This window comes from Etheostoma cragini, chromosome 7, assembly GCF_013103735.1.
Source record: "Etheostoma cragini isolate CJK2018 chromosome 7, CSU_Ecrag_1.0, whole genome shotgun sequence".
NCBI classification, from domain to species: Eukaryota; Metazoa; Chordata; class Actinopteri; order Perciformes; family Percidae; genus Etheostoma; species Etheostoma cragini.
In genome coordinates, this window is record NC_048413.1 from 25,852,474 (window position 1) to 25,865,272 (window position 12,799).

General features: G+C 39.7%; 2 protein-coding genes across 11 annotated transcripts in view; both read right to left on the reverse strand.

The window, feature by feature from the left end:
* Nucleotides 1-4,815, reverse strand: part of LOC117947978 (protein-L-isoaspartate O-methyltransferase domain-containing protein 2) — a 10,045-nt gene extending 5,230 nt beyond the window's left edge. The window contains exons 1-4 of the mRNA XM_034877382.1: nt 4,551-4,815; nt 2,267-2,427; nt 1,907-2,057; nt 842-944 (exon numbers count right to left, since the gene is read on the reverse strand). Of these exons, the coding sequence (XP_034733273.1) occupies nt 842-944; nt 1,907-2,057; nt 2,267-2,422 (410 nt within the window). The 5' untranslated portion in view covers nt 2,423-2,427; nt 4,551-4,815. The remainder of the gene's footprint in view (nt 1-841; nt 945-1,906; nt 2,058-2,266; nt 2,428-4,550) is intronic.
* Nucleotides 4,816-7,042: 2,227 nt separating this feature from the next.
* Nucleotides 7,043-12,799, reverse strand: part of LOC117947103 (myelin transcription factor 1-like) — a 105,537-nt gene continuing 99,780 nt past the window's right edge. For 8 of the 10 annotated variants that reach the window (XM_034875703.1, XM_034875704.1, XM_034875705.1 and 5 more), the window contains one exon: nt 11,610-11,940. In XM_034875703.1, the coding sequence (XP_034731594.1) occupies nt 11,797-11,940 (144 nt within the window). In that variant the 3' untranslated portion in view covers nt 11,610-11,796. Of the gene's footprint in view, nt 11,941-12,799 lie in introns of all 10 variants that reach the window. The other 2 variants (XM_034875702.1, XM_034875701.1) reach the window with 2 other exon arrangements.

The following is a 12,799-nucleotide window of genomic DNA, read 5'->3' on the forward strand; positions in this document are numbered from 1 at the left end:
CGGAAAAAGTCATATTATAAAATGGTAGAAAAAATTATTAGACAGTCATATGATAGTATGTTGAAAAAAGTGCTTAAAAACTGATAATATAGTATGTCAAAAAAGTCATATGTCGAAAAAGTGATAAAAAGGTCATAGTATAGTATGTCAAAAAGAAAGATAAAAAAGTAATAATATAGATCAAATATATGATCATAAAAGTGTACAGCATGTCGAGAAAAGTGATTAAAAAGTCACAGAATGTTAAAAAAAGTGATAAAGTCCTGGTTTAGTATGTGGAAAAAAAGTCATAGTATAATATGGTGGAAACAAGTTATAGTACAGTATGTCAAAAAGAAGTGATAAAAAGTGATATATCGGAAAAAGTCAAAGCAAAGCATGTTGGAAAATACTATAGTATGTTAAAAAAAAAGTGACAAAAAAGGACATAGTATGTCAAAAAATTGATACAAAGTCATAGTAAATATATGGTGGAAAAAGTCATAGTATAGTATGTTGAAAAGAAATGATTAAAAAGTAAAAGCCTAAAGAAGCACTACATTTAAACAAAGCAATGATAACAAAGCTATTACAAACACATTTGTAATAGCTGAAAGTTGCTCCATTGACTTACAACGTAAAAATTAAAAAAGCTTAACATTTTAAACAAATTTAAATGGCGGAGAAAAGTTGAAAACAAGCACAAATGTCCTTTCTAGAGCTGAACATTTTGATATTTGAATGGTTTTTGTAGCTAAAAAGTATGCAAAAGTAGTAAATGACTAAAAATCCCAAAGGAGAATTGGATAACAACACCGTGCAGTCACACAAGGAACTGTCCCTGACACAGATGGCCACTTACTTGTCGAAGCTGTCGCTGGTTTTGATGAAGGAGTCGAGCTTCTGATAAGCATACTCAATCACATCTGCATGTAACTCTATCCCATGATTCACTCCAAATGGTCCTGGAACAGGGAGCACACCACAGATCACACTTTGAATTACCCACGCTTACATGCGTAGTTAGACACCCTCTTGATTTTATATTTAGAAACGTGCAATTTTGGTTTCCCCTATTAGAGCTGCAATGGGTGGAAAGCTAAACACCGGGATTTAAAGTACTGTAGAGAGACCTCATTCTGCAGCTCTCGCTCTCCCCTCTCTGTCGCATGCACACACGCGTACTCTTAAAAGTCCTAGAAAAAACACTATGCTGTTGTGACTCCAATATATTAAAATTAATTATACTCTTGAAATGAAGATTGGCTTGTTTTCTTACATGGACAAAGTGCCTAAGAATGAAATATAACATTTTAGTTATTAATTGTAAAAGCGTGGTGAAGCCCCTGGGTACATTTGAGGATTTTTTCCATATTGCAACTTAGAGTATTTCAGGTCGGCTAACAAGTGTCTTACTGGGTGTTTCCCAGAGCTCAATCTAAAATAATGGGAGACCGAGTTATTATTTTCTAAAACGTCAGCGTGCAACACCATTCTGTCAATGATCAAGAAGGTGCAGACGTTCTCCTGCATCATCGTTGAAGAGGATAAAAAACGAGAACTGAAGAAATGAAACGTTTTTTTCTCCGTGCATGGCTGCTACCGCCGAGTCACAACCCTGTCTAGATTAAAAAGGACTGTCTGCAATGGAAGCGTAAAACTGATCTAGTGTTTACAGTTAAGGTACATGTACTGTACAGGTTACTACAGATACTACATGACATTGCTTGGTGGAAACATGGCTTTGTTGTGTTGTTTTAAAAAAAAAAAGACATATTGTGTATCCAGGCAAGTTAATAGAGCCTTAAGAAATTGAACCCATATTCTCCAGTCCACACAGGTGTGCCTGCAACCTTCACACCGCCACATGTTTACCAGAACACCAATATAGACACTACATGCTGAATTACCGCAGTTAACCACATACCCAATATGAGGCCGACCATGGTGCTGAGGTAGCCAGTCCCACTCCCGAGGTTGAGGAAGGAGAGGCAAGGGTGGAGATCCAAAGCCTCCATCACCTCAGAGTAGATACACGGAGCAGATAGGTGGATGTTTCCATGCCGCCAAGCCAAGTCCTAACAACAACAATAGTATACCATACCCAGCTTTGGTTATACCCATAAATCTTTCCGCCTATCATACAAAGTGCCCTTAAAAACAAAACTAAAATCTCTTCATCCACCAGTGTTTTCATCTGAAAGGTGTATGTCCTGTATATCATGCATGCTGTGGATTTCTTTGGACCCTGGTTGGGAGATTTCACGGACTTATTGTTTTTGCTCACCTTGTAAGCATTGTCCCGGTATTCATCCAGGTAATAGTCAGCCCGGTCGATAGCTCGGAAAGCCCGCTCCACCAGGTCTGAGCGGATGTAGTACGCCTCCTTCAGGTTGTCAATCAAGTCGTCATTGTCCTCACCAGCACTTACAGCTCCCCCCATGTTGACTGCAGGCATATGACAAGAATTATGTGTTAGAAATCACCTACAGTAAGTTAGCATTGCTGCACACATTCTCAAACCCTTTCATCTTGGTTAGAGAGGAAAAAAATCAATAGAAACGTGTGTCCTTTTGTTCAAAAAGGACAAATCCATTCTTTTCTGACTTCGGTACTTGTTTACTCTCAAACCTACTCTTTACATAATTTAAAAGGGAGTCTGTAAATCTTTTTCTATTTGTTATTTCATTTCATTTAAGTCATGTGTTGACCTGGCATCAGAAAGTTACACACAAGATGATAGCAGGATTACGACAACGCCTCCATCTTTCCCTGAAGTCAAACAGAAGAAAAATAATCTGAGCCTGTCAGTGGCAAAAACAGCACACGGTACATTCACGTTGAACAGAATGGGATTACATTACAGCCTGTTTCATTATTTCAGTTACAGGCATCTCGCTAAATACTGGACCAATTTTTTTGTTTTAAATCCCTTTTGTCAATAAATTACAAAAAATGGGGAACTGCAAATACCCAAACTCCCGTTAAAGTCCTTTGGTCCGTATTTTTTTTTTCAACCTGGACCCTATTTTACTATGTTTTTGTGTTTAAGTGACAGATAGGAACAGCAAGCTTGGATGTTGGTCCAGTATTAAGCAAGATCGCTTCAGTCGGCAGCGGCTAAACAAGCTACAATGTAAGTTAAAAAGCCAATAGTCCAGCTTGTATTTACCTTCACAGAAGTGCTTGTTTTGCCACTGACAGGCTCAGATTAACGTGTCTGGCAACATTATGGAAAGGATCCCTTCAAAAGTGTGTCAAACTTGGATAAACTCCAAGACAATCAACACCCGGTCAAAACGCAAGGTTCAAAGTAGTGGTGTAGTGTAGTCCAAAAGGCATCCACCATTAAGCTCTGAAGACGTTATGCACAAATAAGCCTGACCCAACCATGTAGAGGCCTAAATGAAGCTTTTGGGAGCAGGATACAGCTGTAGGCATGAATGCTGCAGCGGCTGCAGCAGTGGTTCAGGGTGGTGTTAAAAACAACACCAGAGGGCAATGCCAGAGGACAGGAGATCACAGGGTGCACACTGGCTGCCAAATGCTGGCCATAGCCATGATGTGGCTATAAAAGAACAAAGGGGCGTGAGCATTTACATATTAATGGCCCTCATGCCTTTGATGCCCCTTGAGTTGAGATGAAGAGAATTTTTCCGGGCACAGAATCAATAAAAGCAACAAACACCAGTTGCTGCATTAAAACCAGAAAAAAACTTTTCATGGAAGCAAATCAAATCGAAGCACAACGAGATTTTATCCCCTGTGAATATCAGTGCTTTTCCTAGGTTTGTGGAAGACCTGGGTGCACATTTTTGGTGTGTGTGTGCATGTGTGTTTAGAAAATGCTACTTTTTGCAAAAAAAAAATGCTAAACTTGCTAAATAAGTCGACATAGTTAGATAGTTTTGATTATCCCTTTGATCTGGCATTCATTTATCTTATCTTAGGTAGTGCCCCCAAACGCCTAAACCTTATAATGGAAGGGGAAATCATAGTTCTTCTTCAGGAGGTTTACACACATGGCCTCATGAGGGCGCTGTGGCCCAGTCTGTAACAAACCGAGTGGTTTAGTAGGCTAGAAGGGTACACACTTCCTATAAAAACACTGCCATTTCAGCTTCGAAATTCATTCCCTGATTTAGTAAATTAGCTATCACGGCCCTTCTACGTCGTGTATAAGGAGAGTCAAAAGTCACGCCCAGACATGCAACCGCAGCCGCTTTCATCGCACCGCGGCGCTTACGTCCACAGCCCGTGCACGTTGTTGCGGTTGCTGTTTGCGCCACTCAGGTGATAAGAATTCGAATAAAAACTCATATTCAATCCTTTTTTAGTCCAACAACCGTCTGGAATAAGCAACAAAAAAGACATATTACATATGTTACAGAGTCCCATGCGGGGGCAAGGTCAACACAAACAGAAATAACCGCATTCTCGTCTTCGCTGGGAGAGAAGACAGCTCGAGACAAGAATGAGAGAAAGAAGAGCTAACGTTAACTGCTGCTGGAGCAGAAACCAACCCCTGGTCCTCACTGCGCCTCCACGCTGGAGCCCGGGAAAGCTAATACCTTGGGAAAATGCCGACTGATATGCTCTGTCTTAGCGGGATTCCTTGTGTTCAGCCGTTTGTTGTTGTGAAGATCCAGTCAGAAGAACAGAAGCACTGCTGGATGTAAACATTCGGCCAGCAGACGCGCTGACGTCAGACGTAACATACGCAAAATAACGGCCAGAGGAGCATGGCCTACATTCTGCTCTCAGCTGCAGGAGCAGCTAAGGGTCAGACGCGATTAAAAACCAACAGAGGACATACACATGAACGATTAAAAAAAAACAGTCGATTAACAACTGATTATTTGCAACACAATCGTAGTCTTTCGTCATGGCTTTGTGCCTCTAATCTAAATCTATATATAGGGCCTTTATGGAGTTTTTTTTATTTTTACCACGTGACTCAGCCAATCACAACTGAGTCTGTTATCTGTTTTTATCTGAGACCAGCCTCAATCTATTACAGGTCAGACAAGGGCTGCCTTGTGTGTGCTGTAATGGATTGAGAAACTAACTGTAGCATTGGATTTTAATTAACAATTTAATTAAATAAGCTTCGGTTGTCGCTGTGTGGTTGGAATGGCCTCCGGCTAGTGACCTAAGTTAATGGCCTTCTTTATAGCAGACATTTTGATATTTCACAGTAGGAAACTCACAGGTGGAAGAATAAAATGAATGATGAAATCCATATAGCTGCTTTAGTTTCAGGCTCCTGCTGGCTCACTGTCACACTCATGGCTTACTGGGACACTTGATTAAAATAGAATAGAGTTATTATCATTAGTAACACTTGAGTCGTTCAAAACTGCAGTAAAAAAGGACCTACGGAATAGGTTGCTAGACCTATAGAAACACTTGTAATAAAAAAAACTCGTTGATTCCGCTAAATGGTAATTTGAGTTTGTATGGTTGTGTTGCATTACATATTGTAAAGGTTTCTTATAATTATCATACAAAGTATTTTATTATATTACAAAGTATATGGTTTACTGATCACTCATAAATGTATCACAAGCATTCCTGTCCATATGTTATACCACATAAATGGTACTTTTCTATAATCATTATTACGTTGTACTAATACCACTCAGTGCCGAAGCCAGGGCCAGATCAAACTGACAACCCTCAACACAAAAAAACATTTATAAATGATTTTCATTTGAGGATTACTGAAGAGAGACAAAGTTCTAAAATAAATACTCACTGCACAACATGTTCATTTACTAATAATACCAGCAGATGTCAGCGCTGTTCAACATGCAAACTACATGTAACTGCATATTAACTGCACACTAAAAGCCCCCCATTTTGTTCAGGAAAGCTGTGTGTGTGTGTGTGTGTGTTTGTGTGTGTGTGTGTGTGTGTGTGTGTGTGAGTGTGTGTCTATACATAATATACAATTTACTTCAGTTAACTCATGCACAAGCCCTGATGTTAATGCCATGCAAGACTGAGAGCCTCTCTCTTTTTTGTTATACTTGGGAGGACCTTCATAAGGACACAATGCATTTCATACTCCCTATACCCAGTTGCTCGCAAAAGGGGGTCCATGAGGGTGTTTCCGGGGGTCCCCAGTGGAAAAAAGAAAGGGGGAATCTTTTTTCCACTAAATTGTTTATTCTAATTTCAATCCATAAGTAGCACAATGGCTATTTTGATGGTGGTTTTTATACACTTGCTGTAATCAAACATTTAGAAGCAAAAACCCTGTCAGAGGAGGGACCCTGGGATGAAATATCATCAATTGGGGGTCCGTGGTCTAATTTGTGTCAGTTTAGGAGTTCTTCACATGAAAAGGTTTGGGAACCACTGCCTTAACTTAACCCTAACCATAACCCAAAACCAAGTTGTAATACTTAAACAACTCTCCATAAGTAAGCCCTGGCCAACATGTCCTCACTTTGCAAAAACGTCCTCGCTCCCAAGTCCTAAAACTCAAATAGGTCCTGACAAAGAAAGACGTACAAGAGCACAAACACAGAGAGATTGGACAGAGTCATACTTGTCTATGATTCTTTATTTGTGTATTTCATAGAGAACATTTAAAATGGTTCATACCCCAACAATAACTGACATCACTTCTCTGGTTTATAACACTGACACAGGAACAGGGGAACATGTACACAAGTACACAAACACACAGTCACAAATCCGGCCCATCTACAGTGTTTTACTTCCCAATTTAAAAAAAAAACAACAACTAAAAACCCAACAAAAACATCATGAGACCCCGAGGACACACAGCCAAGGCCTGTCCCACTTTACAAAACGGTGCAGTAGTAAAGGAACGACCACATCTACAAAAGTAACAAAACTGACCATACAATCTATCATTGTGGAAGTGCTTGTAATTTTGGAAGGTTTGTACTTTTTGTTTTTTTAAAGGATATCAATATCAATGCCTAGAAAATCACCAGTAAAAATAGCTCATCTCTGTAAAAATGTGCTAGCGGGACAACCCTTGGCTGTGGAAGTTGTTTTTTTTGTCTTTGTCACAAACTTTTCTCTCTTTTTTTTGCCATTTTTCAACTTGTCTGCAATACAACAACAATAACACTGTTTCTTCTTAATACAAATATGTACAGAGACTTCCATATGTTTCAAAATAACGCCCTGCACACTGATGCATTATCTAGGGATGATGAGGATGAAGATGAGGATGAGGATGATGATGATGATGATGATGATGATGATGATGCTCTTCAGATTTCCTTCCCAGAAACTGGCCATGCAGTTTGGTACCTGAATCGACAGAATGAGATCACAGTTTCTTTGTTTTCCTAACAGAAGCTTGTTGTTTTCTATATCTGTCACAAAATGGCCTCTACTTGCATGTAAAAGACACATTTACTTTATATCCCTAAACATAGTAACACCCCCCCACCACCACCCCAGGTACCCCCACAGTATTGGGTTAGAGATGCAGACCAAATGTTGTCAACACTATTTGAACCAGGTTTGCTAAGTGTAAACATACCATATCTTGAAATGGGTGAAGAGAGAAAGGCACACATGATAAGACCACACGGCTTGTAACTACAGCAGGGGGGCGTGGGGCGGGGGGTGGGGGGGTGGAGGTGGTCGGGGATTGGGTTTGGGGGCTTTTGGTTTTGCTCAGCTTGATGAAAAGTGCCACTCAACTAGACAGTCCTATCGTATTACAATCCTATCGAGTCATTTTCTACATGGTGTGTGCATCAAAGTGTGACCATTCTGCTCTTGGCAAGCATACATCTGTACCTAACATGGAACCAGGATGCCAACATGCCCCCCCCACCCCACCCCCGTAAACACACAGCTGGATTTTGGTCTGGGCTGGGTTTTTGTGTTTTTCCTGAAAAGTGTCATCATGTTAAATTTGTTTTCATTCCAGGTGCTTTAGAGAAAACTGGGCCGCGATCAGTTTGTTTTCCAATGTCTTTGCTATTTAGAGTAATACAACTCTTCACGCCATCATGCAGTACTTTACTGTAAAATGGAGGACGGTGCGTGGGCGCAGAACCAACAGTAGGCTACATTTGCTTTCTCAGCTGACATTTTTTTTAAAACTGCTCCACTTTCATGGCCTCAGTGTTATTCATTTACATACCTCGGTAGACAATTTCATCAAGCAGTTTAAAAGGGATCATGACATAATAAATAAGTTAGGAGAATATTCACAGTCTTAACACTCTTGGGTAGTATTCTCGTGCATTTTCAAGAGAGGAAGAATATACTACTTTGTTAACCAAATGCATCAAAATGATCTTTCCTGAGGAAAGGTTACATAAGACACGGGGAAGGGGTGGGAGAGGGGTGGGGTTGGGGTTTAAAAGTCATAAAAAGCTTTGACATTCATTTTGAGTGATGGACACATATTTATGCAACAAACGCCCCCTCCTAAAATAAGGGGAGATTGTGTAGCCTGGCAAATCAATTTCCCACTCCCACACACTCATTTTGTTTCGCAGGAGGCCTTGATCCAGCAGCTGCCCTCGCCTCTGGCCTCAGCTGACAGGCCAACCTATGGCATTGCTCTGTTCTGCTCAAGCAGCTCTCCCCGCTCACCTGAGAACCAAACTCTGCTTCCTGTCAATCTCTTTTGGTTTTTCTTTTTTTTTTTTGTTTGGAAAAGAAAGTACCGCTTCTCTTTTCTACATTTCCGAGCCAAACCCCCTGAATCACAGATATGTCTCTACGTGACATAATGTACAGGTTGTTTTCTACGGGGAACAGCAACAAACAGGTGTGGCAATGCTTTGCAATGCGCCCTCCAGCGGAGGTGAGTACTTGCTATTGCTCGTGATCTATCGGGGTTTCTTACAAGTCGAGACTCAAATGCTGGCATTTTCAACAGTTATTCAGAAAGTGCACAAAAGGAGTTTCATTCTACATTGGCTAAGAGCACATTTACAACATGCCTTTGACATCAGAGTTACACAAGGGTTTCATACTGTACACCACAGTAGCTGCAACAAATCACTCAAAGGCAGGTTACACTACAGTCTCCTACTTGCTCGACTCAACATTAGAGAGAACGGGCTCAGAGCAAGCAGGCTTAACTAGTAACAATACAATAACTGCACAATGTTGCCAAACACTATGTGCAGAACATTATTCAGAGGCATCATCATTTCTTCTTCTTTTTTTTTTTTACTATACATGAACTCACATGACACTTAGGAACAAAGAGCCAACCATCTAGTTTCAAATTGACAGTTATTTCTCAGATTCAGTAGTACAACATACAGCAGATGTTTTTTTGACATTTCTGGATTAAGGACAGACAAATACAGGAAATGGGGATTAAAAAAAAAAAAACTACAATGAAAACACTTCCAAAGTATTATACCGTATCACCATAATGCCTACTTTGCCTTCAGTTTGAGTGAATGGTATGTTTAAAGCCACAGTTGAGCAGGTCTTTGTGATATTAAAGAAGGTGTAACTGCCTCCCATTGATAACACCCCTCACATCTCTTCTAGACAGCTAGTGATCATTTGTTAAGGTAATACAAGAGAAGAAGAAGAGCAAGTCAACAATTACACTGGAAAAATATATGTATGTTTATATTCATATATATAGCATCTTTAAAATCTATTTATACAGAATGTATATATAGTGTACTAATGGCCATCTTGGCAGAGAAATAAAGGCATCTGAAACAATCACCACTCTCTTGACGCCTCGGTCTTCCCGGGACCAGACATTGTTACATTGCAGTAATGCGAAGAATCAGGAAAGAAAGTGAGTTCTTTTTTTTCTTTTTTCTTTTTTAGTGGCACTTTGTGCATCAAAAAATTAAAATCTAGAGTAAGGCTACAAGGGTGTGTATGTTTATCTGATAGACGTTTGTCAAAGGAGGCCATCCTATATTGTGTGTGTGTGTGTGTGTGTGTGTATGTGTGTGTGTGTGTGTGTGTTTGAGACCCATACATCCAGCCTGAACCACTGCTGCAATAGAGCTCTATATCTGTACCATTGTGCTGATGAAAATAATAAATAAGACCTAAGCATCTATGGTACATTACAGAGGTTTTGGGTGAGCCAGTGCTAGCTGCTACAAAGCGCTCGGGAGAGGTAACATTTTGAATTTTTGAACTGTTCCTGGTTTTCTTTTACCTGACAAAAGCAAACGCACAGAGATCAGATAGCAACAGAACAGTGATTGCTTTTGTTGGGTTACTGTTTGTCTTTACAATCAGCTGCTGGTATGTCTAGGTAAAAGCCTAAGTAATCAAACAGTATTTGTATGGATTTTGTTTCTTTATTTAAATATTAGCAGTGGATCTTTGAGACTACTCAGACTCAACCGTCACATCACGCAAATAAATAGCAAAATAAATATACAGCCATATCAGTCAATTTCTTTCATATTAAATAAATAATAAATACATACTTTCTTTTTTTCCCCCTCAGTAGTGGGTGTCTGAATGTAGCAGTTAACAGAAAGAACATAAACAAAGAAGAAGAAAAACAAGAACAACCCCAAAAGATAAGATTTTTTTTGTAAAATTATCAAAAGATTTTGTCAGTTATAAAAACATCTGCACTTAAAAAGGTTTTTAAAAAGTACTCAAAACAATATATGCCTCGTCAGTTATCTATATAGATTCTTAAAATATTGACATACGACATCTGCAAATCGCTTCGACCACGATAATCAATAAGGATGCTTTTTTGTGTGTGTCTTACAAAACAAAGTTAATAAATAGATTGCTCCAAATAAATAAACCTCAATAACATAAATGGCAATAAGTTACAATTTAAAAGCTCATAAGTTTAAATAATTCATATATAACAATCATTATTGTACCACAAAACTATTCATTGAAATGAAGTGCAATTCCTATGTTGATAAATACTATTGATATGACAAACTGAATTTGAAATGTGTGCACACTATTACTATTATCATTTCAGTTAAAAAAAGGAATAAAAGGAGGAATTTGCTTCTTTTGAAATCATGATATCAGCTGTCCCCCCCAAACCCCCCCCCCCCCAACCCCCCCAAACTGAGTCAACATTGTGCTGTTGACATCAGTCATACAACAAAACAAACACAAATTCAGTGTAGCGCTTGCGCCATATGCCGAGGTGTGTGTGTGTGGCTGTAAATCAGAGAGCTTCTGCCTTCTGTGAACGCACACACACACACACTCACACACACACACACACACACACACACAGTCCTATGTGTGCTACAGGACAGCACTGAGAGTCTCCAACTCATCCGTGTCCTCCTCTTCACGTGGCCGAGCTCCTGTAAGCCATCATGTGTTTGCGTTCCTTCTGTGTTTCAGTTGATATGAAGCGTGAAAAACCGGATTGACCGCTCAACAGTGAACCGCTTCTCCAGAAACAGTTAAGGACACAACAGAGAGACAACAGGTAAACAATACAGCATATTTAAAAAAAAAAATAACCCAGATACTGTTTCTAGTAACATTATTCTTCTTTTCCATCCATTCTGACTGAAGGATCACTTTTCCTTCCTTTAATCCCAGCAGCAGCATGGTGTGGATTTTGGTCCGCGTCACTTTTCTTCCAACAGAGTGCTCCCTGGGTTGATCTTCTCTTTAAAAAAAATCTTTTCTTATAAGTTGCCGTTTATTTAAATAACCTGAATTCCCTTTTTTTGTTTTTGAATCATACTTCAATATATTGTAGAGTACTTGTAGAGTACATCTCTCTCCTCATCTCCCCGTCCCTCCACATCCACCTCCTTCACGCTCCAGCACTTCAGGACAGTTTGCATTCTGTGTGTTAGTGTGTGTCGAGCCTCAGACTTTGATGCCTTTCACAGCTTTGTTGATGCTCTCCAGCAGAGCTTTGTTCTCGGGGCTCTGGAAGCAGTCCTTGTTGGTGTACATGTCGGTCAGGGTGCTCACATAGCTGTCGAAGTTCTGCTCCGTGATCGGCCCCTGCTGTGGCACAAACAACAACCAATCTCAGCTGAGAAAAAGCAGGGAAACCGACAGCCATGAGCTTGTGGTCAACACACCTCCAAACATTCAAATCAAAAACCAAAACCAAAATACGAGAAACTGTGCGTGACACTCGAAGAAGAATCTTAGCAGATTTGATGACTTTGACATTTTGAGATCACGACACAACCGGTCAGTTTGCATAGTCAGGCCCTTGAAACAGTTTAGCTTGATTTGCTTAACTCTATGATGGCTAAGGAACTTTTTCCCAACAGTGAGTGAGAAGGTTATATGATTCCAGCAATAATACAGTCAATCATATTTGACCTTTTGACCTTTTTCAAATAACTTAAAGCAAGTCAATAAACTCTACATGTCTGGCCCTTGATGTTATTCTCATTTTCCGGTGTGGCCCTTAGTGAAGTTGAGTTTGACACCCCTGCATTAATCCTCTGAGGACGAAAGACGCACCTGCACGTCCAAACGTGGTGGACAAAACTCCTACCCAAAAAGCAATATTCCAAATTGTCATTTTAGACGTTTATTTACTATTTGACTCATATATAACCTAATACTATGGTAAACTCATTTCAAGCACTAAAACAAATCTTAAGATTTGAGGAAATTCAAAAAGCCAATTAAAGTTTTTTCGCTTCAGCAAAATTATCTTTTTGTACATTACTATACAGAAAGCTGAGTTTGTTGTGTTGATATTAATTACACGACTCTCTGTTATATGGAGATACCTTAAAAAGATACATTTAAGAAGAAAACCTGTGTATGTGTGTGTGTGTGTGTGTGTGTGTGTGTGTGTGTGTGGGCCAGGTTTAGCTACATTTGTGGGGACCAAAAACTGTGA